At 46.2% G+C, this 27,043-nt stretch overlaps 1 protein-coding gene across 1 annotated transcript in view; it reads right to left on the bottom strand.

The window, feature by feature from the left end:
- Positions 1-261: 261 nt before the first annotated feature.
- ABCG8 (ATP binding cassette subfamily G member 8) overlaps positions 262-27,043 on the bottom strand; it is a 55,290-nt gene continuing 28,508 nt past the window's right edge. Inside the window, 7 exon segments of the mRNA XM_029593331.1 lie at positions 262-834; positions 14,799-14,926; positions 17,137-17,404; positions 20,409-20,485; positions 20,771-20,970; positions 25,951-26,043; positions 26,139-26,304. Coding sequence (XP_029449191.1) covers positions 697-834; positions 14,799-14,926; positions 17,137-17,404; positions 20,409-20,485; positions 20,771-20,970; positions 25,951-26,043; positions 26,139-26,304 — 1,070 coding nt within the window. The 3' untranslated portion in view covers positions 262-696.

Below are 27,043 nucleotides of genomic sequence, written 5' to 3'. Positions count from 1 at the left end.
GGTGAAGGTTGAAGAGGGGGGGGGGGGATCCTGGAGACACAAAAATATATTAAAAAAAAAAAAAAAAAAGCTGAGAGCCGGAAGGGGGAGGGGACGTCCTCCCATTAGACTCCGGCCTTGTTTTTTCCTTTTTATCAAGATGTTGCTGCTCTGAAGAGAGGGAGGCAACATCTTTACTGCTTTATGGAAAGGAGTAGGGGTCTTGTAGGCCCCTCAATCATTTTTGGATTTCCTCCCATGAAGCACCACTCAACTGGCTTCTTTTTTTTTTTGCATATAACCGGTTATGTGTAAAGTTATTTGGCTCCTGTTAGATAAGTTTAAATAGGGATACTCAGTGGGTCATTTATTCTACTGAATATGCAGGGCAAAACCTGGCCGGATAACTTGTCCACTAAATGTCCTCCTAAATTTGGATGTTTTACCCTGCCCTGGGGGCTTAGTATATATATTGAAACTTAGAAATAGGAGGACACTAGCCTAGTCTACCCATTTACACAACTGCTCAGCTGTACAATCCCTAGCCTTAGAGATCCCCTGTGCCATGCCACGTTTCTTATCTCGTGCATCAAGGGCAGTTTTTGTTTTGTTAAGTGGAATGTGCTTTTAGTACATGAGCTCCTATGAAGATCCAGTTTTGGAAATGCTTCAGCCCAGCATGACAACAGAACAAATGGAGCGGTGGTTAAGCATGGTTTACCAGTCTTGACTTGATTTCTGCTTAATGAACTTTAGGGATAAGAAGTACAGAAATATAAAGCCAGCACTGATGCCAAGAAGGATGAGATAGCAAACATACAGAGGTTCGGCATTCAAATCCATACCTTCCAGCACCTGCGAACACACAAACGTCATACAATAGTCAGAAATGGCTCTTTATGAAGCTAAATAATGTGCTTAATAATTATGGTTGAACTGAGCATCTGTATTTGTGGTGTGTATGTACTTTTCTTATTAAAAAAAAAAAAAGAAAGATTTCTAGTGGATGTGCTGCTTCTGAAAGTGAAGTCCTCCTTTTATCCATGGATACTAATGCCAGTGTGTCAGTACCCAGCTGTGCAGGTGCAAGGCTAATTCAGTCCCAAGTAATCTTCAGCTTCCCCGCTGGCAGGGGTGCCGGTTGTGCCTACCTGAGAACTGGTGGGTTTTGCCCATCCTGAGATTCATTCAACATTTTGTGGTACACACAATCCCTGCTACCAGTGCTATTTATCATTTCTGTGGCACTACTAGATGTACACAGCACTGTACAGATACCCATAAGAGACAGTCCCTGCTCTATGGAGCTTGCAATCTAGGCAAGCCATGCACGAGGCTATGGAAAATATATTTATTATAGAAATGTGGTTAAAGTCAATGCACAACACTGGTTGGCATCACTGTGCAGCTACGAATGTACCTTTTTCTGGTCTGCCTGTGCTCCCTCTTATTCATCCTCTGCTCAGAGCCTTGACTTTTCCACTTTACCTCTTCTTTCCTTTCCTGTGCCCCTCTGTCCTTCTTCTTTCTCTCCTGTGCCCCTCTGTCCTTCTTTCTCTCCTGTGCCCCTCTGGTCTTCTTTCTCTGGCCTTTTTTCTCTCCTGTACCCCTCTGGTCTTTTTTCTTTCCTGTGTTCCTCTGTCCTTCTTTTTTCTCTTCTGTGCCTCTGTTCTTCTTCTTTCTCTCCTGTGTCCCTCTGGTCGTCTTCTTTCTCTCCTGTGCCCCTCTGTCCTTCTTTTGCTCCTATGTTCCTCTGTTTGCCCCTTTATCTTTCCCCTCTTCCCTTTGCCCCTCTAGCCTTCTGCCGTCATTCTTCCTCAGTCCTGCACTTTTCACTCCCTTCCCCTCCTCTGTACCTCTCACCCTTTCCTCCTCTCCCAGTGTCTCTCTCTCCTCTGGAAATATTTTAAGAAGCAGCAGCATTAAGGGTCTAACACGTAATAAACCTGCTCTAAGTTTTGTTAATGTTTGCGATACTTAACACATGGTGGTGCATTAGTCCAATTAACTTCAACAAGGAGGTAACACATTCTCATATAAAACATATTTTAATGAATAAGTTGCTTGCAAAAATATGCTAATCAGATCCTTTAATTTTACCAGAGATTAGAGTAATTTGCATTAACCAACACATTTGTGTTAACATTGCTGTTAATGCAAAATAATTAACTGCAGCTCCCAAAGGTATAGTTGAGGTTCTGTGTTAATGGGAGCACTGATGCGGATATTGCACAATAACAAAGCCTACTTTTATTGCATGATATACTAAATGCTTTACACCTTTTCGAATATCATGCATTAACTGCATTGCTTATAGATGTGCTAAAATTGTCATGTTACAACCTACATCAACAGCCAATTTAAATACATTTTAGACTACAGACCTCTAACTGTAGGAGTGAATCAGCTTCATGCTTTCTTTTTAGAAGCACTGCACTACTGTCATGGCTTTTTTTTTTTTTACACATCGCTGGGTCCCAGCTAAGAACTCTCCTCAAAACTGTAGGTCAAATCAGAAGCATTCCCAGTGCTATGGTCACTTCCTCACTGGGAAAAAAAATGGAGACCTCCAGCTAATTTCACTTAGGTCACCAAAACATGATCATGACTTTTGGTTACATACTATCTGTCTGAGCTAGAATTAAAGCAGTGACAAGGAGCTGAAAAAGCTTCACATCACTGTACCAAGCCACAGAGCTGTGCTCTTTTTTTCTTGCTGAGTCAATTTTTAGTTATTTATTTTATTTGTCATATTCTGCCTTTCAGCTATTTCAAAGCGGATTACATTCAGATACTGCAGGTATTTCCCTGTTTCCAGAAGGCTCACACTGTAAGGGCCTGATTCATCAAGATGATATCCCATAGACACAGAATAGGAGAAAAGCCTTAATGAATCAGGCAGTAAGTTTGTACCTGAGGCATTCTTAATGCTTTCCAGCAAGATTTGCCTTCTGCTTTTGGTCAAACTGATTATATCTCATCTTTGTATTACACAGATAGAAATCTGTATTTCTCTTTATTTTATGACTTGGATCCTTTGAAGAATTTGCTAGCACCAAGTTAATGTAGAAATCTCTTGGATTCCCCACTAAAGCAATGCATCTTTTTAACGAAGGACGTATTTTGGGAGTAGAGTGAGATGGATGACAGGCACTATTTTTTGTAGGGTACAATTTGAAAATGAAGCTGGTCGGCCAGTATGCTGGAGCCACTAGCAGAGGTTTGGGAGTATGGAGACCGTGTCGGCCAGTGCTGAAAACCTTGGGGTCATCGGCAGGCTCCATCAGCAGCATGGACCACGCTCAGGGCAAGAATGACTGCAAGGCAGGGCAACCTGAAGCTGAGGCGGCAGAGGAAACTGGTTGCTGTTGTGGTAATGGTGAGCACGAAAGACATGAGGGGTGAGAGGTGAGCTAGATGGAAGGGAGGAGGATAAAGGATTGAAAGAGAAGAGGGGTGGAGAGAAGGTGGGAAGGAGTAAAGGAACGGAGGGATAAGACTGGTGAGGGGATGGGGGGAGGAGGTAATGATAGGGACAGGTGAAGAAAGGTAAGAGGGAAAGGGAGAGGAGAGTTTCAACAGAAATGCTCATTTGACTGCAAATATTTTGTGAATTTCAGCTAGTTGGTTAATAATAAACCAGGAAGTAATTCCCAAACTAAGCGACAGTGGCATCAGTCGAATCCTGGTGCAGGTTGGTGTATATTAAATATAGGAAGCAGGATGCAGCTCTTATCCTTCTGCTGTATAACTCCTTCATCAGAAGCGGGTGCAGTTTGGGGCCCCTGTCCTCAAAAAAGATTATTCAAACATCAGAAGTATGAAAGAGGTACGCTCTGCTCATAAAATAGGGTACAAGAGTTCACACCTGCAGGAAAATTGTCCAGATGTGCTATTGAAGGGGATTGGCTTACACTGCGCAAACATATCGAAGGACCCTAGAGGGATCTTACAGACAACGTTTACCCCTGGAGGAGCAAAGAAAAAACATGGCAGCGCCCTCTCAAGCTGAGGGGGGAAATGGATTTCACTTGTTTCAAAGGAAGGGATTCTGGTCTCAAAGAATGGGAACATTGTGAAATGTTTCGCCTACAGAGACCAACAAGACCACAAAACTAAATAACTTAGATTTTGGAGGAAAGAGAGAGGCATGGATATGGCGATGCAATTAGACTCTGGGGAAAGATACTGATTAAATGGACGTAAGCTGAACTCCATATTTGAAACCAAGAGGAACTTTGTTTTACCTGAGCTGCAGAACCGGCCTCAGCTGCATAGTGAGGTCCATATTCAATACATTTGTGCATCAAAGTTTGGCATTTAGCCAAACACAGATGGAGCAGCAAAAGTTTATATGGTAAAGATAACCTGCATCTTTCTGTGGAAGAAAAAAAGAATCCTAAGTGATAAATTCAGACCATATGTTGTCAAGTATTTAAACTAGATAATGGGGGTGGCAGATGGAAACCAATGGATTTGTAATGTTGCCCTCAACAAATACATGAAGTAGGTGGAGAAAATAACAAAATAAATCAGATCAATATTCCTGGTCTCCTTGCAAAAGGGCAGCAAAAGAGATCAGGAGGAACAGCTGGAAAGCTATGAGCACCAATGCTCGAAGAAGGCCTTAAGAACATAAGAAGTTACCATGCTGGGTCAGACCAAGGGTCCATCAAGTCCAGCATCCTGTTTCCAACAGAGGCCAAACCAGGCCACAAGAACCTGGCAATTACCCAAACACTTAACAATGGAGGTAGATTTGGATATTGTTGTTATTAGAAAAATGTGATTCAGCTAGTCTCCTGAATGGGATATGGCCATGCCAGGCTATAATCTGTTCAGGAAGGATCAAAATGACAGAAAACGGGAAGGAGTAGCTCTTTATGTCAAAAAATAATATCCAAGCAACAGAAATGCAGGGAATGAGGAAAAAGGAGGAAGCGCTGTGGGATGATGGCACTTCCATTTACAGTGATGGCGCCCACAGGCTTCTGACTCAGACTGAAGAACTGGACAGCGATCTGGCCAAAGACATCCAAAAGGTGAGAAGGAAGAGAAAGGTGTTGCTGATGGGAGATTTTAACCTACTGGATATGGATTGGAGTAACCTTTTTGCAGAATCTGTATGAAAAAGAGATTGTGGATGTCCTTCAAGGGCCTCTGATAGATCCCAAGAGGGGAAGAATGATACTGGTCTGGTACTCGCAAAAGGAAACAGTATCTCTAAAGTCCAGGTAGATGCCCAGCTAAGCATCGGTGATCATTAGACAGAATAGTTAGATATAACAGCCATGACAGAAAGAAGTCACACAAAAAATCAAAGTCTTGGATTTAAAAACTATTGACTTTGGTTAAATAAGGAAGCAGTGACATACTAAGAGGGGATAGTCTGCCCCGGGTAACTTCCGGGGGAGGGAGTGCCATCAGGAACAGGGGCATAGCCCATCCTGCCATGACCCAAAGAAAGAAGAGACTTAGCGTTGCTACGGTGTAGCCCATCCCTTTTGCAGCCCAAAGAAAAAGGAAACCCAATGGGGCAGTGGCAGAGCTCATCCTACTGCGGACCGAAAAAAAAGAGAAGGCCCAGCAGAGCCCATTCCCCCAAGGCCGAAGAAATAAGAAGCATGACAGGGCCCATCCCACTGCAGTCTGAAGAAAGAGTATGGCCGTGATGGTAGGGGGAGGCCCAGTGTCTGTGTGTGTGCGCATGTCTGTGAGAGAGCCTGTGTGTGTGTGAGAGAACCTATATGCATGAGTGTGTGTGTGTGAATGAGTAAGAGCCTGTATGCATGTGTGATTGTATGGTGTGTGAGAGTCTGTATACATGTGTGAATGTATGTGGTTTGTGTCATAGCTCATATGCATGTGTGATGTGCTGTTCATCAGCTGTTTTGAAATATTTATTCTTTCTATTAGTATAATTTTACTATTATGATTGAAGTGTTACATTTCTTGATTTTACTATTGTTCTATGAGGAATGAAGGTGTTTTTATTTTTCCATTGTTGCACAACACACAGAGTCTGGCTTCTTGCAGTTTACAGTTCGGTTTTTGTCTGCACATTTCTGCTTACACTTTATTCTGTATTTGGTGTGGGCCTGTCTGTGTTCTGCATGTGCGATCAAGGCAAGGTATTCTGCTGGCAGGTAGTTTCTGGTAGGCATCTAGGGCAGCTCAAGTTATTCTATTTTCCTAATAGGAGGTGTATTGGTGTTTTAGAGCCTGGTGTAATATTTGCAGTGTTGCCTTTTCATAAGTAGGGTTGTTACTATTTATGTGCAGGCATTTAGTGGTATGGGAGGTTTACTATATTGTAATTGTTTACACATGACTTTCTGAGCCAAGCCCACTCAAACGTAAAAGTCTTTTTTGCAGGGTTTTCTGGTTGGCAACACAGCAGTAAATGTACAAAGGGATAAACATGTTGTCATATTTTTACCTCAGAAAGCTATGCATGGCCTTTTTCATGTAAAATCTGTTATTATAAATGCACAGTTTTTAATTGTGTGTGGTGAGGGCTGGGAAGGTGGGGGTGCAAGGCTATAAAGTTTGCCTAATGCACTAATACCCTTGCACCAATCTGGAGAAAGTGTGCCACACACAGACCCCACCACTCATTCATCTCCTATTTTTCCAGAAGGCAAAGGCTGGGGAAACATGGGAGACAGGTGGAAGGGTTCCTGGGGGTGGGGCAAGATTGCCAGCTTCCTAGAAATATTATCGCTGCCACACTATCTGCTAGGGATGTGAATCGTTTTCCATATCGTCTTAACGATAGAAATCGTGTGGCAGGGCAAGAAAATCGTCTTAGGCACGATTTTTTAGTTAAAAAATCGTTAAAAATCGTTTTTTCCGATTAGTGCGCACTAACTCGAGTTAGTGCGCACTAACTGGGAGTTAGTGCGCACTAACTGAAAATGATACAATTTGACACTTTTCAGGTCAGTTAAGGTCAGTTTAGGAATGAATATGTATTCCTATTGGCTGCCCTCTTATTTATTCATGTTACCAAGTTTCCTACTGACAGTATATGGGGGATGGGAAATGGAAACAGTTGGTAGCTTGACAAAACAAGTAATGTGATCAGTCAATGTGACTAGAACTTGTGCCCTAACCCTGATACCAGGGGTATTGTGATCTTCCTGCACACAGTGCCCTATCCCTATTAATACCAGGAGTGTTGTGATCTTCCTGCACACAGTGCCCTATCCCTAATACCAGGGGTGTTGTGATCTTCCTGCACACAGTGCCCTATTCCTGATACTGGGGGTGTTGTGATCTTCCTGCACACAGTGCCCTATTCCTGATACCGGGGGTGTTGTGATCTTCTTGCACACATCCCGATATCAGGGATAGGGCACTGCATGCAGGAAGATCACAACACTCCTGGTATTAATAGGGATAGGGCACTGCATGCAGGAAGATCACAACACTCCTGGTATTAATAGGGATAGGGCACTGCATGCAGGAAGATCACAACACTCCTGGTATTAATAGGGATAGGGCACTGCATGCAGGAAGATCACAACACCCCTGGTATCAGGGATAGGGCACTGTGTGCAGGAAGATCACAATACCCCGGAGGAGTGAGGGTCAGGCAGCTCCCCCCTGTCTGTGAAGCCAGCCTCTCACTAGTAATGCAGGGAGGGAGCTGTCTCAGACTTCACCATCCACCCCCCCCCCTCACCCACACACCATTCACTAGCTGGGACATGGGGGAAGTCAGGAGTGAGGGACAGGCAGCTCCCCCCTGTCTGTGAAGCCAGCCTCTCACTAGTAATGCAGGGAGGGAGCTGTCTCAGACTTCACCATCCTCCCCCCCCCTCACCCACACACCATTCACTAGCTGGGACATGGGGGAAGTCAGGAGTGAGGGTCAGGCAGCTCCCCCCTGTCTGTGAAGCCAGCCTCTCACTAGTAATGCAGGGAGGGAGCTGTCTCAGACTGCACCATCCTCCCCCCCCCCCCTCACCCACACACCATTCACTAGCTGGGACATGGGGGAAGTCAGGAGTGAGGGTCAGGCAGCTCCCCCCTGTCTGCGAAGCCAGCCTCTCACTAGTAATGCAGGGAGGGAGCTGTCTCAGACTTCACCATCCTCCCCCCCCCTCACCCACACACCATTCACTAGCTGGGACATGGGGGAAGTCAGGAGTGAGGGTCAGGCAGCTCCCCCCTGTCTGCGAAGCCAGCCTCTCACTAGTAATGCAGGGAGGGAGCTGTCTCAGACTTCACCATCCTCCCCCCCCCTCACCCACGCACCATTCACTAGCTGGGACATGGGGGAAGTCAGGAGTGAGGGTCAGGCAGCTCCCCCCTGTCTGTGAAGCCAGCCTCTCACTAGTAATGCAGGGAGGAAGCTGTCTCAGACTTCACCATCCTCCCCCCCCCCCTCACCCACACACCATTCACTAGCTGGGACATGGGGGAAGTCAGGAGTGAGGGTCAGGCAGCTCCCCCCTGTCTGTGAAGCCAGCCTCTCACTAGTAATGCAGGGAGGGAGCTGTCTCAGACTTCACCATCCTCCCCCCCCCCCCTCACCCACACACCATTCACTAGCTGGGACATGGGGGAAGTCAGGAGTGAGGGTCAGGCAGCTCCCCCCTGTCTGTGAAGCCAGCCTCTCACTAGTAATGCAGGGAGGGAGCTGTCTCAGACTTCACCATCCTCCCCCCCCCCCTCACCCACACACCATTCACTAGCTGGGACATGGGGGAAGTCAGGAGTGAGGGTCAGGCAGCTCCCCCCTGTCTGTGAAGCCAGCCTCTCACTAGTAATGCAGGGAGGGAGCTGTCTCAGACTTCACCATCCTCCCCCCCCCCCCCTCACCCACACACCATTCACTAGCTGGGACATGGGGGAAGTCAGGAGTGAGGGTCAGGCAGCTCCCCCCTGTCTGTGAAGCCAGCCTCTCACTAGTAATGCAGGGAGGGAGCTGTCTCAGACTTCACCATCCTCCCCCCCCCCCTCACCCACACACCATTCACTAGCTGGGACATGGGGGAAGTCAGGAGTGAGGGTCAGGCAGCTCCCCCCTGTCTGTGAAGCCAGCCTCTCACTAGTAATGCAGGGAGGGAGCTGTCTCAGACTTCACCATCCTCCCCCCCCCCCCCACCCACACACCATTCACTAGCTGGGACATGGGGGAAGTCAGGAGTGAGGGTCAGGCAGCTCCCCCCTGTCTGCGAAGCCAGCCTCTCACTAGTAATGCAGGGAGGGAGCTGTCTCAGACTTCACCATCCTCCCCCCCCCCCCTCACCCACACACCATTCACTAGCTGGGACATGGGGGAAGTCAGGAGTGAGGGTCAGGCAGCTCCCCCCTGTCTGTGAAGCCAGCCTCTCACTAGTAATGCAGGGAGGGAGCTGTCTCAGACTTCACCATCCTCCCCCCCCCTTCACCCACACACCATTCACTAGCTGGGACATGGGGGAAGTCAGGAGTGAGGGTCAGGCAGCTCCCCCCTGTCTGTGAAGCCAGCCTCTCACTAGTAATGCAGGGAGGGAGCTGTCTCAGACTGGTATCAGGGTTAGGGCACTGTGTGCAGGAAGATCACAACACTCCTGGTATTAATAGGGATAGGGCACTGTAAGAGATGACTGTAGTAGATTGAATAAAGATCTGATGTTTCTGCTCTCCTCACACCAAACAAAAACAACACACAAGCAGAGAAGCCCTTCTTACAAAGCTGAGCTAGTGAGTTAAGTAGGAGGAAAAGTAAACATACTGGTGCCAGTGTGGCTACTTAAAAAATACACTTACCAACAATCAATTACATATATTTGAACTGTGTACAGTTCCAGCCAGGACCACCTTTCTAAAATGCACAGTGATTGGCAAATTCAACATGCACTAGCATTTCAGGTGCCTGCTAACAAAAATAATAAACAAACAAGTTCTAGTCACGTGAGTGCTGATCATTACATTACTTTTTTTGTCAAGCTTCCAACTGTTTCCATTTCACATCCCCCCAACCATATTGGTAACATCAATAGATAAGAGCACAGCCAGCCAATAGGAATACATACATACATATTCATTCCTAAGTGACCTTTACTGACCTGGGAAGTGTGAACACTTTGTTTCATTTTCTGTTGGTGTTCGTTAGTTTCCAGTTCCATTTCCCATCCCCCCAACCATCACCTCAGTGGTAACCTTGGTAATATCAATAGATAAGAGGGCAGCCAGCCAATAGGAACACATATTCATTCCTAACTGACCTTCAGTGACCTGGAAAGTGTTTATTTGTATCATTTTCAGTTAGTGCGCACTAAATCGAGTTAGTGCGCACTAACGGGGAGTTAGTGCGCACTAACTCGAGTTAGTGCGCACTAACACAATTTAACGATTTTTAACGATAAATCGTTAGAATTTCTATTGTATCGTGTTCTATAACGATTTAAGACGATATAAACATTATCGGACGATAATTTTAATCGTTGAAAAACGATTCACATCCCTACTATCTGCCACTCCTCGAAAGGGCCAGGGCTCCAAGGGGATCGTCCTCTTGGCTCTCTCAATGATTTGACCTTTGCCATGTCTGAGAAGGGGAGTGGGAGAGGGGTGGAGCAGATTGCCTTGAGCTACCCCTGATTGGGAGGGTTGAACTACTTGACGGCTTGGGCCTGAAATGTCCTGGTGCACCATGCACATAATTATCTCAGGCTAATATGTTTGATTGGCTTTATGGAGACTCAGTGGTCACAGTTGTAGCTTGTGGACACATAGGCATCAGAATGGGTGGGGACTGCAGGGATCATGGCATCCCTGCCCCTCCAAAAACAAAATTTCAGCCAGCAAGCATTGGTGGCAATGGACGGAATATTTCCCCTTTTGTTGACAGTGGACAGTGCAATCTACCCTCCCCATATCCCCTAGCTCACTGGCTCCTCTCAGTTCGAAACAATAGAAGGAGGAGGAGGAGGACAGCAGCCTCACAGCTATTTTGACGCAGCCTTCTTTCTCTCTCCTTTCTTGCTGGGACCTGAATGCTCAGGCCCCACCTCTGGCGAGGGAGGAGAGAGGATACACCTTCGCAGGAGGAGCTGCAAGGCTGCTGTCCTCCTCCTCCTCCTGTTTTAAAGTGAGTAGAGCCAGTGAATGAGGGAATCCAAAAGTGGCAGGGAGGGAGTAAACCAGGGATCACTGGGGGAAGGCGGGGATAGAAGTGAACTGGAGAAGATGAGGGGTTTGTGGGGGTGCCAAAGGAAGTATCTGCCACAGGTGCCAAATACTTTAGATATACCACTGTGGGGAGGAGGAGCTGGAAGGGTGGAATTAGACAGGTGAAGTGGAAAATCAGTTTGCTAAACTGAAAGGAATTATGTTAAAGTCAACAAATCTTTATGTTGGAAAAGTAAATAAAATCAAGAAGGAAAGGAAACTGATAAGTTTCTCCAAAGGGGTGGCTAAAAAAAATAAAAGCAAACAGATCAGCATTCAAGAAGTACAAAGGCTCTCATAAAGATCCCAGAGAAGAGTATCCCATGAAGCTTAAAGACACAAGGAAAGAAATCAGGAAGGCAAAAGCTTGAGTGGAAGAAAGGATTGCCAGAGAGGTAAAGCGAGGAGACAAACTATTTTTTCAGATACGTCAGAGAAAGCCAGAGGTGGAACAGTAAGACTGAAAAGTGACGAGAAGCAATGTGTAGAGAGAGACAAGGAAAAAGAAGAAATATTAAACAAATACTTCAATTCAGTGTTCACTAAAGAAGACCTTGGGGGAGGACCGCTGCTGGTCGGCAAGATTATGGAAGGGTGTGGGGTGGATATCACCCTAATTCTAGGACAAAGTGTTTGAGTGGAACTAGCAAAGTGAAAAGTGGAAAAGGCCATGGGGCCGGGTGAGCTACATCCCAGGAAGTAAAGGAGCTCAGAGAACCGCCGGCGGGTCCGCTGAAGGGAGGAGGAGAGTGGTTGTGGTTTTGCTTGACTAAAGTGGTAGCAGAGAGGAGGCTGGAAACTACAGGCCAATTAGCCCTCATTCACTGGTGGTACAAAAATTAATGGAGACTCCACTGAAGGAAAGAATACTAAACTATCTACAGTCGGTTGCAGAATCTGAGGCAACATGGTTTTTACCAGAGGAAAGTCATATCAGATGAATCTGACTGATTTTTTTTGATTGGGTTACTAGGGAATTAGATCAAGGGCGACACTTGAAGGTTTACTTGGATTTCAGTAAAGTTTTTGATGTGGTCCCACACAGGATGCCCATGAATATAAAGAGCAACCTAGGAGTGGGTCCCAAGGTGGTGGAAAGGATTAGAAATTGGTTGACTGGCAGACAATAGCAGATAGTGGTAAATGGAAGTCACTCTGAGGAGAGAAGGATGATTAGTGGAGCTCCTCAAGGATTAGTTTTGGGGTTGGTTCTGCTCAATATCTTTATCACGAAGACCTTCAATAGCGCAGACATCCCTGAAGGAGTAGACAGGATAAAAAGTGAGCCAAGAGAGCTCAAGGGGTGGTCAAATAATTGGCAGTTAACATTCAAAGTGAAGAAATGCAGAGCCATGCATTTTGGGTACAGAAGCTTCAAAGGAGCTGTAGGGTGAGAGACTGATGAGCTCAGACCAGGAGAGAGACCTTGCAGTGAAAGTGTCTAATGATCACTTCATCAGGTAGCAAACCGATGTGACAAGCTGGTGACTCGGGCCAGAGGGATGCTGGGTTGCACAGAGAGAAGTATAATCAGCAGAAAGAAAGAGGTGGTAATGTCCTTGTAGAGGTCATTGGTGAGGCTTCAGCTGGAACATGGTGTTCAGTTCTGGAAGCCATATCTCAAAAAGGAGAGAGATGGGTTAGAAGCGATCCAGAGAAAGGCAGTCTAAATGGTGTAGGGTTTGCATCCAAAGCTATATGAGACTGAAGGACCTAAATATGTACACCTAGACGGAAGAATATGACAGAAACTTTTAAATCTCAACACAAGAAACACTTGCGGCAGGATAATCATATAATAAAAACACTCCCAAAGAATCCGCTGACATAAACTTTAAGCAGCCATTGTGAGCATGATATGTTGTGAGATGGGAATTGACGTCCAAACGCATTACTTTTTAATATGGAGGTTGAATGCCCCTGAAGCAGGCATTTTGCTCGAAACACTGACCTGTGTCTGGCTTTGCACATTGGGAGAGTGTGGTTATTATTTATTTTTATTTATTTATTGTATTTAATAATTTTTATATACCGACTTTTCATGCAAGCATATCAAATCGGTTTACAGTAGTTAGCAATTAATCATTTATAATTATTTGGATTTCCAAAGAAGAAAGGAAGTAAATACATTGTTTCATAATATAAATAATTAACATAGTAAACTAAATAGTAGGCTAAATAATCAAAATTTAAACACTTAGAGAGGTTATTAAGAAATTATGTGAAATATCAATATCAGGAGGCTGAGAGAGAGTCTGAGAAGTAACTTTTCTTCATCTTTGGGAATTTGTAGCTTTTTTGCCTTATGATTGTGATTTTTATAGTGCAGGAAAAAAAATTCAAAAAAATTGAGGGGTAGGACTATTGGAAATCTGATTAGAATTGGAAGATAATAGGCTGGCAGATAGTCTTAAACCTCAAAATGTGATGGCTCAACAAGTGAAAGAGTTTGTCAGTGGATTAATTTGGGGTGTTTTTGCTACAAACTTTTAAAAACCTGAAAGATATTAATAATGCACAAGAATCAAACCTTTTCCAGTGGAAAGGAAGCTGTAGAAGTAGGTAGGGGTCATGATGAAAAGCTCCAAGCGACTAAATTCAGAAATGACAGGAAATATGTTTTCACAGAAAGGGTAGTGGATGCTTGGAATGCCCTGCCAGAAACGGTGGTGAAGGCAAGAGCAGTAACAGAATTCAGAGGGGAGAGGGATAAACCAGAACTTCTCTAATAGCTGGAAGCTAGAAACGAAGAACAGGGCTAACCCCTGGGAATTTTGCTGAAACATTTCTGCATGGGATAACTTGCACAGATCAGCAGTTACAACCAGCCGGTGTGCATTCAAGGGATCCATCTGGGCATATCTTATAAGCAACATATCATTTAGCTTGAAGTTTGATCAAGTTCTCTCTCGACAGTGGTAGGGCAGGAGCAGTCCATCCTTGTACTGCTAGGGCCAGAGCAGGCTCTCTGTGCACCAGACAGGGGCAGATTGCAAGAAAATAATTGCCCGGGGGATTTTTCAAAACTGGGCATCTGACGCCCAGCTCCTGCAAAGTTGGGAGGGAGAGGATCATGCGGCCTTGCAGCCTCTCTCCCCTGCCCCGGAATGGCTGTCTCCCGGGTGCGGCAGGATGGGCTCCGTTGCGGCCTTGCAGGCCTCTCTCCCGGCCCTGGAACGGCTCACTTCTGCTGCGGCAAGATAGGCTCTGCCACGGCTTTGCAGGCTGCTCTGCTGGCCCCGCAAGTTTCTCTTCGGGCCGCAGCAGTCCCTCTTCTCTTTGGCCGGAAAGTTTATATTAAAAAGACATTTTTTAAAAATCACTTGACGGGAGTGACCAGCCCACCGGTGGAAGCCCAATCTCCCTATAGGGCAATCCGCCCCTGGCACCACAATAAGAAATTAATAAAGTTGGGAGGGGAGGTCCAACTGGCCCTTGGGTTAGGAGACAGCAGGACCGCCTTCTGCTCCACAGACTCTGAAATACAGAAGGGTGCATGGTGAGTTCACACAGGCCATGGGCAGCCCCTTGAGCTTGAGTATCTGGACTCAGGTCTATTAAATTTAGCTCCCATCAGTTTCAAAATAAAATAGCCTTCCCCTCTGACTATATAAAATTTATCTGATACGAGCTGACTCAGAGACAATACTCACACGGGTTCCTGGGATCTGAAAGGTGAAATTTCCAACAGTCATATTGTATGTGAGTGGCCTAAACTGGACCTGCATCAGTCCTTCAAAGCCCCATCTGAGGAAAGATATTTCAGAAATCCCACGAGGAACTGTAAAGAAAAAGTGTAAAAAAACCCACCAACATTATAGCAATATTTTTTTTGGGAGGAGAGAGTTGCCTGCTTGCTTTGGGTTTCCAACTCAGTTGTAACCTACCTGATCAGCCTTCATCTACAGCTCCTTAGGGATTTTTAAACCTATTTTACCCCACCTCTTCTCTCTCTATAACAGTGGTTCCCAACCGTATCCTGGGGACCCCTCCAGCCAGTCGGGGTTTCAGGATATCCACAATGAATATGCATGAGAGAAAATTAGCATGTTACGGAGGCAGTGCATGCAAATTTTCTCTCATGCATATTCATTGTGGATAACCTGAAACCCCGACTGGCTGGGGGGTCCCCAGGTCAGGGTTGGGAACCACTGCTCTGTAACCATCACAGTGTCAGCCAGAGGCCATGTCTCTACTGGGAACCCACTACACATGTAACTCTTAGACAGTAACTTTTAAACAGGCGCACGTGTGCAAGCATTCGTCGGCCTATGCCCGTAGATGTATCCATTTTATAACATGCATGAGTATATGCACGCATGTTATAAAATAGCCTGAGCACGCTTATATGGGCGCTCAATTTTAAACAGACGTGCGCATGTGCGCATAAATCCCATATCTACCACATAAGTGGAGAAAGTTTACAAGGGATGCGCGCAGATGCCATTCACCATTTTCCCAGTTCATCCAGTTAAGGCAGTGGTCCCCAAATCTGTCCTGGAGGGCCACCAGCCAGTCGGGTTTTTGGGATATCCTCAATGAATATGCATGAGAGAAAATTTGCATGCACTGCCTCCATAACATGCAAATTTTCTCTCATGCATATTCATTGTGGATATCCCAAAAACCCGACTGGCTGGTGGCCCTCCAGGACAGGTTTGGGGACCACTGAGTTAAGGGATAGGATTTCCAAACCCACCTAGTTTAATAGCTCTCTTCTCTCCTGTTAGCCCTGACCCTTAAAACCCTGGTGACTTGCCTACATTGTTTCGTTATAACACTTACACATTATTCATAGCAGAAATAAAGTTATGTGGCAGGGACCACAGTGCACGCCACTGCGTGTAAGTGCTCACCTCTTGACCAGGCCCCAACGCGCCCATGCCCTGCCCGGACCATGCCCATTCCCTGCCCCTTTTTAATTTTTATTTGTGCTTGCAGTGCATATACTGGCTGTTTATAAAATCCGCTTGGCACACGCTGGCCCGACTTGTGCAAGTATCTCCCAATTTTGGTGTGCGCTGGGCTTTTAAAATTCACCATCTTGCACCAGTAGGTGCTGCTAGTGCAAGATGAGTGGGACTCCCTCCCAGGAACAATGGTCGATGCCTCCTCGGTTTCTCCAGGAGCTGGGCTTGGGTTTGAAAGCAGGGTCTCTAATAAGGCAGTACAGACACTCAGACATTGAGGTGGCTTATTTTTGTCGGGGAGGAATGGAGAGGGGATTTGACGTGGTTTCTCCTCCCTCCCTTTAATCTTTTCAGTGGTGCAGGGTGTGACTGGGTGTCAGTGATGTGGCATGGCATTGGGTGTCAGTGGTGCAGGGTGTGACTGGGTGTCAGTGGTGCACCATACTATTGAGTGTGATGGGTGCAGTGTGTCACTAGAAGTCAGTGGTGCAGGGTGTGACTGGGTGTCTGTGATGTGGCGTGGCATTCGGTGTCAGTGGTGCAGGGTGTGACTGGGTGTCAGTGGTGCACCATACTATTGAGTGTGATGGGTGCAGTGTGTCACTAGAAGTCAGTGGTGCAGGGTGTGACTGGGTGTCAGTGGTGCACCATACTATTGAGTGTGATGGGTGCAGTGTGTCACTAGTAGTCAGTGGTGCAGTTTGTGATTGTGTGTCAGGAGAATGAGCTTGAGTGATCACAGGCTGCTGGATGCAACAGCAAAAAGAGTCAAATCAACCACAATACTACAGTGAAAGAGAAAAAAAAAAAGAGTGATGGTATACAAACAAATATGAAAATCTACAGACAGCAAAAAAACAATTTAAATAAAATATCTGAAAGTAATTTAATAAAAATATTATTATAAAGGCAACAACAAAGGAAAAAAAACCAAAAACCATATATCCACAAAAAGCACCCCAGCACGGCCATGATTCGCCACAATTGCCTGCTTCAGGGACATCGGGTCCCATTAATTCACTCACAGTAGAATAGCCTATGCCACTCATCGTGCATCTGTTCAATCTTTCATCGGCCTTACCTGCCCACAGATTCTCCAAGCTTATGATGAAGCCCCCTGTCAAATAGAAGGAGTTGAAAAAGGCGTTTCCAAAGAAGGACGAGAGCTGCAGTGTGGGCAGCAGGGCAGCAATCCACAAAGCCATGGCACGGCTGCAGTACACCACAAGCCAGACCAGCACGAAGTTTAAAAGGAAGCAATCGGCCTGGGGACTGAGGTTTGCCAGCCAGTAGATGGGTACCCCGTACATGACTACGAAGGCACAGTGTTCAGGAAGCTCACCCAGGATCTGGCAAGAAGCACAGGTAATAAAATGACCCTCACATACTCTTCCATTCACTGACTGCTATCCTCGAAATAAATAAGCTAGCTATATCCCCTCCCCCCTCCCCCAAAAAATATATATAGGAAGCTGTCAGCAGAATCTTAATGCACTGTTCTCCACCAGTGCGACTCAGTTTATTGGGGGGGGGGGGGGGGGGGGAGGGGAGGGAGAGGGTGATATTTAAAAGTCAACCAGCTAGCTAACAGGCCGATACAGTAAGGAGCGGTAGGAAGAGCTGCGTTAGTGCCGGGCGCACCCGTGTTTGCCGCACGCACAGTCCGGCTCACCTACCGCTCGATACTGTATTAAAATCGCATGCAAATTCAAGCCGCGTCCAACGCACGTCCATGAAGCGCAATCCATTTTACTGTATAGGCGCTTATATACAGCGCCTATACAGTATCCTGGGTGCGCTGGTACCTGTCATTTCAAATGATATTTGAAATGCCCTCGCGACTCGACATGTAAAGTGTAACTTACTTTTCTTGCAGCCCTCCTCCGGAGACGGACCGCGGCTCCCCTGCCTCCCGGGGGCAGCCGGCGGCGAAAGCGGCCCCCGCCGGCGAAGATGGATGCCTGCACGGGCCCTCTGCCACGATTGCTCCCGGGCAAATTCTTTACTAAAGCGCGGCCTCTCCTCCGAAGCTTCTTCTCTCTTCCGCCATGACGGCAATTTGGGCGCTCAAGCCAGCAAAGCGCGTGTCACGGCGTACGTTCGTGCGTTTGCTGGCTTGAGCGCCCAAATTGATGTCACGGCGGAAGAGCGAAGAAGCTTCGGAGGAGAGGCCGCGCTTTATTAAAGAATTCGCCCGGGAGCAATCGTGGCAGAGGGCCCGTGCAGGCATCCATCTTCGCCGGCGGGGGCCACTTTCACCGCCGGCTGCCTCCGGGAGGCAGGGGAGCCGTGGTCCGTCTCTGGAGGAGGGCTGCAAGAAAAGTAAGTTACACTTTACATGTCGAGTCGCTTTTCCCCTTTTTCGCTTTTTTTGCTTTTCATTGCTTCGGGAGGAGGGGAGAGAGGACTGGGCTGCCCCGGAGACTGGCACCCATGGATGCGGCCAGGGCAGGTGAGCGAGGGCTGGGGGAAAGTTTGCCGCCTACCCTTACCCCTGCCTCTAACGCAGGGGTAAGGGTAGGCGGTAAGTTAGCAGGTTAAACGCGCGGCAAAACTGCAGGTTAAAAAAGCTGTAGTCGGGGCGCGCGTTACTGTATGGGAGGGAATAGCTAATCCGATCGTTTACATCTCATATACATGCCGTGGGCAGAAGGGGTTACCCGTTGATTTAAAGAGGCGGTAAGAATGGGTTAAAGGGGATAGTGAATCGCGGGTTGGACTAACGCGGCCAAATTGTGAGTAGAAGGCGGGTTAGAAGCAGGGTAACCGCGGCCGCACTTTACTGTATTGACCTGTAAGTTAGCCGGATAGACGTATCTGGCTAAGAGGTGTTGAATATCGGGGCCTAATAGTTTTATTGGGAAAAAAAGGTCATTTCTAATTTCTTAGGGTTAATTAACCACATAATTTTCATCATTATGCAGGGAAGGCGCAAAGTCCACATGTACTTTCCCTTTGAAAATTATCCCAGGAGCAAGTACCTGCTGAAATTTGCACCTATTTTTTTCTGCGAATATTTTTTCCCCCTTGAAAACAACATGTGGAGTTTCGAAAATACAAAACTATGCACATTGCTACCTCCCCCGACCTAACCTCACCACTGAATCCACCTGCCTGTATACAGGGTGGACATTTTCAAACGGCCGAATTCCCTCGGGCACAAGTCTACAGAATCTCCTCGTTTCATTTCAGAAAGAGAAATGAATAGTCACCTACATGATCCCTGCACCGTGCCTTGCTGCTGGTGTTGTGATGCTTTCCGCTGTACCTGCCGTTAGCCATGGGATCGGCAACCAAGTGCAAACAGGAAGAAACAAAGGGACCTGAACTGAGCTGTCTCTTGCTTTTGAGTGACCAGGGCCCAGCTTAGGCTGCGGCACAGGAGATCCAGGCAGGTCTCGCCTCGGGTCTGGTCAGGCCCAGGAAGGAAGGAAATATGACGGGAGGAGGAGCCATCTTGGGGAGGGGGAGGGGCAAAGCAAAGATGGCAAGCGACAAAGGGGAAAAAAACCCAAAATAAAATCTCACACCAAGCCGTGCTACTTCCCATGTCTTATCATGAGACTGACATAGCTGTTGCTTGATTAAGCACTTTCTTCACTTGTAAAGTTATTTCAGTGAGCTACTTGTTATATTTAAAATAGGTTTGATTCAGCAGTTTTAGATTGAGCAGTAAGCAAACAGCAGAGCAAAAACTGTAACGGTAAAACCCACCAGTTGTCAAGCCCACTTATTCCACCAAAGAGAAAAGAATTCGGCACAGCAAAATGTATACTAAAGAGAGAACGTCTTTCATTAAGATCTCTTTTCAGCGTTTTGGTTTCCCGATGAAGGTTCTACTTTCTGGAACTGAAATGCTGGAAATTTGGCTTAATGTACGTTTTTTTTTCTTGAGGTCCCCATTCAGCTGCTATTTGACTCGGCTAGTTAGCTGGCTAAACCTATCCGGCTGACTTAGCCTTATATTCAGCGACATGGACGTGCTGCAGTTTATACCCAGCTATCCTAAAGTTAGTTTGTCTGGCTAACTTCAGGACAGGTCTACGGGATGACCAGGCTTAACTCCTCCAAGTTATGCCCTCGCCCCACCTGCCACTTAGCTGGCTAACTATATACCCGGATAAGTATTTATCTAGCTAAGTGGCAGCCACTGCTCCCGGCACATATTCAGCTGCTGCCACTTAGCTGGCACTGAATATGGACCTCTTGATGTATATTATACATTTTGGTATGCCAAATCCTTTTGTCTTTGTTTCCATGTGAAACAGTGCCACCAACTCTGTTTACTGATTACAGAACAAGGTTTTTATAATGCATCTGTCAAATCAGGTAAGGGTAACCGCTGGTAATTACCTTAGCAAAAAAATATGGAGTAACCGAGTACATCCCATCTTCTAACTCATGATAAAGCATTGCTCTCTCTGAGTGACCTATGGAAATGAAAAAACAAAGAATGACAAATGTAGGGGTTTGTCTAAATCAGGTTTTCTCTATGATGAATGATTATACACGGGCAGGTGTTGTATCAAGCCACAGCTCAATGGGGGCATTTCACTGCAGTTCAACGTCATTTTCTGGACAGCTTCTGTGATGACAGACAGAAGGACAGGGGCCCACTACACAACTAAGAGCACTTTTCAAATGTTTTGAAAGAGGCTAAATAGTACATTCATGTGTGTCAATAATAAAAATAGGGCAACCAATAAGATGCTTACATTTTGCGATAACGTCCAAAACAACCGCAAAGGGTGTTAGTGCTCCTATCATGAAGAGCAGTGCTGTGGTGTCCTGAATAGACAACGCACTTCCTCCGTGACCATAATATAAGAATCCTATCAGTAATGACATCAGGAGCGCTTCAAATCCATGGATCAATAGCATTGCAAGGTCTCGGAAGTCATTGGAGACTTGACGCCTAAGAAAAATGACATTGTTATGAATACAAGCCCAATCCAGTCCATGCCATCTGTACCTTGATACTTGTACAGAAACAATTTCAAATACTGTAAAAACCAGTCAAGTAAGATGATCAATGGGCCATGATTTTGTTGGGTAGATGACATTTATTTATAGTGCTCTCTGATGCTACATAATGGCTACATATATTTAGTGAGAAGTGTTATTAAGCATACTTGTCATGATATTCTCTTGGAAGAACTACCAAGCTTTAGGAAAATCCCCTTCTGTTTGGTTAAAAATGGTAAAAAATGGGCCAGTTCAATAGTCAGAATATAAGAACTTCTGGGTCAGGCTAAAGGTCCATCAAGCCCAGCATCTTGTTTCCAGCAGATTCCGTGGTGAGCCCTGTAGGGGTGGCATGCAGAGAATCGGGTTTCTGTTCCTGAACCTTGCTTCTCTTCTTTGGGTGGCAGAGGTAGCGTTGCAGCGTCTTGGGGGAAGGGAATACCAGACATTGCTCAATGGTGACACCTACTGTCCAGACTTAGGGTCCAGGATTGAAGGGTTCCGGGGGGGGGGGGGGGGCACTGGTGCGTGTCCCCTGAGCTAAGGATTGCTGCTGAAATAACTGAGCTAAGCGAGTGGGGAAGGGGATATAAAATAAAGGGACAATCCCCAGGTAGTGCCAAATGAGGGCTCACGGCATTAGAGCCCAAGAGATGCCAGCGCCTATTGTGCTGGAAACCCAAGAAGGAGCAGAAAACTGCAGGGCCAAAAAAAAAGGACAGTACCCTTTTTTTATTTCACATGACTGTTCGTTTCAAGGCGAAATTCAGGATGCTGCACCTAGTTAATATATTGGTACAAAGCCGTACAAATATCTGTAAATATCAAACTACACAGCGTGTCCAGTTTTCTGTAAGGGCTGGTAGTAAGCAAGTTTTCTTGGGAATTTCCATTGGCCTTTGGATAACTTTAGCATGCATTCACATGGATTATTTCAAGGAGAAAGGAAAGAAGAGCTACGCTGCCAGCTCTACAAAACAATCCCAACACACAAACAAAACAATCACCTAAAAGCCAAGCAGAACATCTTCTCCTGATCCCCCAGAAATAGAACTTAGCACTGCCAATCTACTGCCATCTTCTCGCACCCTCAATACTCAACTGAGCAAACTTCTAACTGCACTCATTATCAAAATACTGACAGTTTTCAATAGCCTCAGATTAACACAAAGGAGATTTGCATGCACTGGAGGCAGTGCATGCATATTCATGGTGAATATCCTGAAAACCTCACTGTTAATGTGCCCCGAGGTCTGGGTTGAGAACCCCTGAATTAACAGACCACTAGACTTGCTGTAAACTCACTCAGGCCGATGCAATATAGTGTGCTCTGCCGAGCACAGGCTTTACAGGTGCTTGGCTGCTCGTCCAAAACCCCTCGTGCAATAAGGGGATTGGCACATCGAAAACGTGCATCCAAACCAGCACGAAGCTAATTATACAGGTAAATTCATGTTGATGAGGCTATCAGCTATTACCCCCCAATGCAAAAAAAAAAAAAGATCTGTGCCGGTGTGCACATTTTTACTTTCAAAAATTAATGTCTGTCCCGGAGCAGGTGTTAATTCTTGAGGAGCCCCAAATGTTTACAGAAAAGCAGAAAATACTACTTTTTTGTAGTTCCTCTGACTTAATATTTTGGCGATATTAAGTCGGAGGAACTGAAAAAAAGAGAACCAAAAAACAAAGTGTCACCGGCGGTCAATTAACGAGCATCCATTTTCCTAACTCGTGGCTGTGCACAGGTTAAGAAAACAGACACTCATAAAATTGAGCGTCCGTTCTCCTAACCCACTGAGAGCCACCTCTCCTGGGCGCCGATGTCGAGGAGGTGTACGGATGCAAAACTTTCCCTAGTGCCTCTTTTCCACCATGGCAGCCCATTTAAATATTAAATCAGGCACCCGGGAGAGGTGGATCGGCGCACGTTAAGAGAGCGGGCGCTCAATCATGAGCGCCCGTTTAATGCGCACTGATATTGCATCGGCCTAACTATGAACAATCGAATGCCTCCCTAAAACAGGGTTGTCTTCACAAGCTGTCTGAAATGTGAGTAATCTAACATTACTCTGCACTCAATAAGTAATTTGTTCCACCAAGGGCGGCTCAAGACAATCTGCTGCCTGAGGCGAGGGGTGAGATGGCGCTCCCTCCCGCCACCAAAGCACGATGCAGGTCAAATCATCAGGATGGCCCTGGGAAGGGGGTTCCCCTTGGAGTTTGGACCTTTCGATGATTTGAAATGCTGTGGAAGCGGGCAGGCAGAGGTCAGAGTTCCCAGATAAGAGTGTCAGTGATAATATTTCTAGGAAGCTGGGAACCCTATCATCTGCTTCCCAACCTTCCCTAGCATTTGCATCCTGGAATGTGGGAGATAAGTGAACGGCAAGGGTCTGTGAATACTGAATAGTGCACTCTCTCAGGGCTAGTACAAGGGTATTAGGTGCTCTGCGAACCTTACAGCCTTGCACCCCTCCCCTCCCCAGGTCTCACAATGCACACGATTAAGGAGTGGACTGGGAGGGAATTTCCCTAACCCTACCCTTTCTACCTTGTCCCCTCTCCTCCCCAATCTCTAAACATAGCTATCCCCAATTTTTTTATTTTAATACTTACTGTGCTCCGGAGCAGAAGTAAATTCCGTGTGCCGGCCGGCTGCCGGTGCTGTCCCAACCTGCCTCCTTCCCCGCCCAGACTCTGGCCTTGGCCCGCTCCTTTCTTCTGGCCCAGCGCTTCTGCGCGTACCAGGGGTTATGCTCATGGCCGGGCCCTTTCTAAAATGTGCTCGGAGCGAACAGGACCCGGCCATGTGCATAACTCCCGGTTTTTACGCATTCAGGCTTTTAAAATCCAGGCTAATGCATTTATAATAGATTTTATATAAAAAAAGACATTCAAAGTACAGTTTTCCAATGTAAAAATGAGGAAAACCTGAAAAAAAGACACTTGTAGTCCACAGGCCTATTGTAAAGCGTGTTGAGTTTGCGCTTGGCCCTCAGAAAGCCATGAATAAACTGAAGCGCAATTACACTATATTAAACCTCCCATACCAAAATGACACTAAATGCCAGCAGTCAATCATGCATGCATGAAAATGCAGCACTGCTAATATTACACCAAGCCCTAAAACACCAATACTGTTAAGAAAAACAGAACAGGCTAGACTGCTTTAGATCCCTATACAGAAAGTACACAGTAGCAGAATACCTCTCCTTCATTGCGCACCAGAACATAGACAGACTCACATCAAATACAGAATAAAGTGACCATAAAGAATAAAGATAAATGTACAGACGAAAACTGCAAAAAGCCACACTCTGTATATATCTGGCTAAACTTTAGCAGGATAATATAGGGATGTTCCAGAGTGGATATTCAGAGTTAACCAGATAACTTATCCAGCTAACTCAGGTCATGCCATGGAATAGTCCTGAACTTAGACAGATAAGAACCAATAAATAGATAAGTAAAAATACAAAAAGATGGTGCACGGTGGGCTAAAGTCTGCACCTACCTTTTACTCACGGACTTCAGCCTGCATTTGAAAACAAGTGCATAAGTGGCTGGGTACACACACAAACTCGCCGACACAAAGTTACACCCGCTCTTCGGAGGGCAGAACTTGTGCGAGTTAACTGAGTGCATGCTTTTGAAAATCAAAAAGCATGTGGGTAAGGTATAACTCTCCCTTCACCGTGCCTCGTTCCAGTTTGCGTGAAATTTTGCACCAAACCATGTTCTGCATGTACTTTTATGTGCCTCGCGCACATAACAGCCATTTACCCTCATAAAACTGGGTTTTATGCACGTGAATAGCTTGAAAAATGACTCCCTTAATCTCTAATAGCCTAATTAGATTTCTCTTTTTAGATTGACTTTTTGTGGCTTGGATAGAATGTAGCATTGTGTGATACTGCACAAGAAGCCTGAATTCTGGTCTCTTAACCATCATGCATGGAGGCGTTCAGGTTGCATCTAGTCTTTGAGAAGAGGCAAGGTTATTCTATACTGGAATGACATTTCCGAGTTTGTTTTGAAGAAGAACTAATGAGTTTGCCCTAAGTAGGATTCAAAGAATATAAACTGTAAGACCAGAGTATGGGAATGAAAAAGCGAGATCCTTAGGGGTAGATTTTCAAACCGCGCGATTTGGCCTACTTTTGCTGGCGCATCAGGCGCAAGCAAAAGTACGCTGGATTTTAGTAGATACGCGCGGAGCCGCACGTATCCGCTAAAATCTGGGATCGGCGCGCGCAAGGCTATGGCTTCTGTATAGCCGGCGTGCGCTGAGCCGCGCAGCCTACCTCCGTTCTCTCCGAGGCCGCTCCGAAATCGGAGCGGCCTCGGAGGGAACTTTCTTTTGCCCTCCCCTCACCTTCCCCTCCCTTCCCCTACCTAACCCACCCGCCCGGCCCTGTCTAAACCCCATCCTTACCTTTGTCGGGGGATGGGAGGCGTAAATCCCCGCGCGCCAGCGGGCCGCTAGCGCGCCGGGACGCAACCTGGGGGCGGGTACGGAGGGCGCGGCCACACCCCCGGACCGCCCCGGGCCGTAACCACGCCCCCGGACCCGCCCCCAAAACGCTGCCGACACGCCCCCTAAACGCCGCAACGACTGGGCCCGCCCCCGACACGCCCCCCTCGGAGAACCCCGGGACTTACGCGAGTCCCGGGGTCTGTGCGCGCCGGTGAGCCTATGTAAAATAGGCTCACCGGCGCGCAGGGCCCTGCTCGCCTAAATCTGCCCGGATTTGGGCGGATTTAGGCGAGCAGGGCTCTTAAAATCCGCCCCTTAGTGGATGAGAAATAAGACCAGAAATGGAAGTAGACCGAATGGCATCCTTCATGTCTACTACTCCTCCCCCCCAATAAAAGAAACCTCCATTTTATCTCAAAATAATTTTTATATTCTTATACGTAAAACTATTACCTTAATAATATGGAAAACTGTCTAAAGCGTCCCGGAAGCTGATCCATTGACTGTGAATCCATGTTAATTGCTGTTTCAGAGGCAGTGAGGGTGCTGTCAACAACAATAACAAAATATCCAAGTTTTCAAATCATGGTTTTGATGCAAAACTATAGATGTCTTTCTTTTTTAAAATATATATATGTTACCCATGTTCATTGGAGGCAGTCGGCATCTTGTCTCCTTCCCTAGCTTTCCACAGGAAGTCATCCGAATCTTTGACCTTCTCCCAGAAAAGGGCAGTAAGGGACCTGGTCTTCTCCAAGCAGACCATCTCTTGCTCTCTACTTCTTCTGTCAATGCTGGCCAGGTCAACTGCAAGAAACGGCATGAATTCAAAAATCTGTTTTTATTGTAAATTATGAATGTGCAATTCTGTAACCCTCCTAGGGCAGTAATGGCGAACTCCAGTCCTCGAGTGCCACAAACAGGCCAGGTTTTCAGGATATCCACAATGAAGGCAAGGCATGCAAATCTGTCCTATGCATGTTCATTGTGGTTATCCTGAAAACCTGGCCTGTTTGTGGCACTTGAGGACTGCAGTTTGCCATCACTGTCCTAGGGCAATAGCATTGGCACTCTATAAGTACCAAATAAATACTAAATAGTATCTTGTGTGCGGTGAAGGCTTATCTATGTTTTTCACTTTTGGCTTGTTTCACCAATGTAGCAATCCTCTTCACATTTTCTGCATTGTATAAATGTAAAATACATTAATAGTCAAACATGAACACGATCCTTTTCTGTTTAATGACTTATCCATGTGGGTAACTGTAAGATCCTGTTTCGTGCCGATTCCGATTCTGCATCCACTGTGACAAGGAAGATATCAGGCAGCACTTGTCTAATCTTGTTTAACTTGTCCAGAAAATCTGTGATTTCTTATACTAAGCGTTTGAGAATCCACCCAATTAGTCCAGATATTTCTTCTGAGTGTACGGTACCAGATATGTGCAGGGCCTGCTATGATTGACCTGCCAGAGTTTCTGGGTCTATGGAATACAGGTAGCATGGTGTAGAAGGTACCAATGGAAAGATGGATTGGTATCAGGTG

Source organism: Rhinatrema bivittatum, chromosome 3, assembly GCF_901001135.1.
Source record: "Rhinatrema bivittatum chromosome 3, aRhiBiv1.1, whole genome shotgun sequence".
NCBI lineage: Eukaryota > Metazoa > Chordata > Amphibia > Gymnophiona > Rhinatrematidae > Rhinatrema > Rhinatrema bivittatum.
The sequence above is the reverse complement of the archived record's forward strand: the minus strand, read 5'-3'. Positions and strand labels throughout refer to the sequence as shown.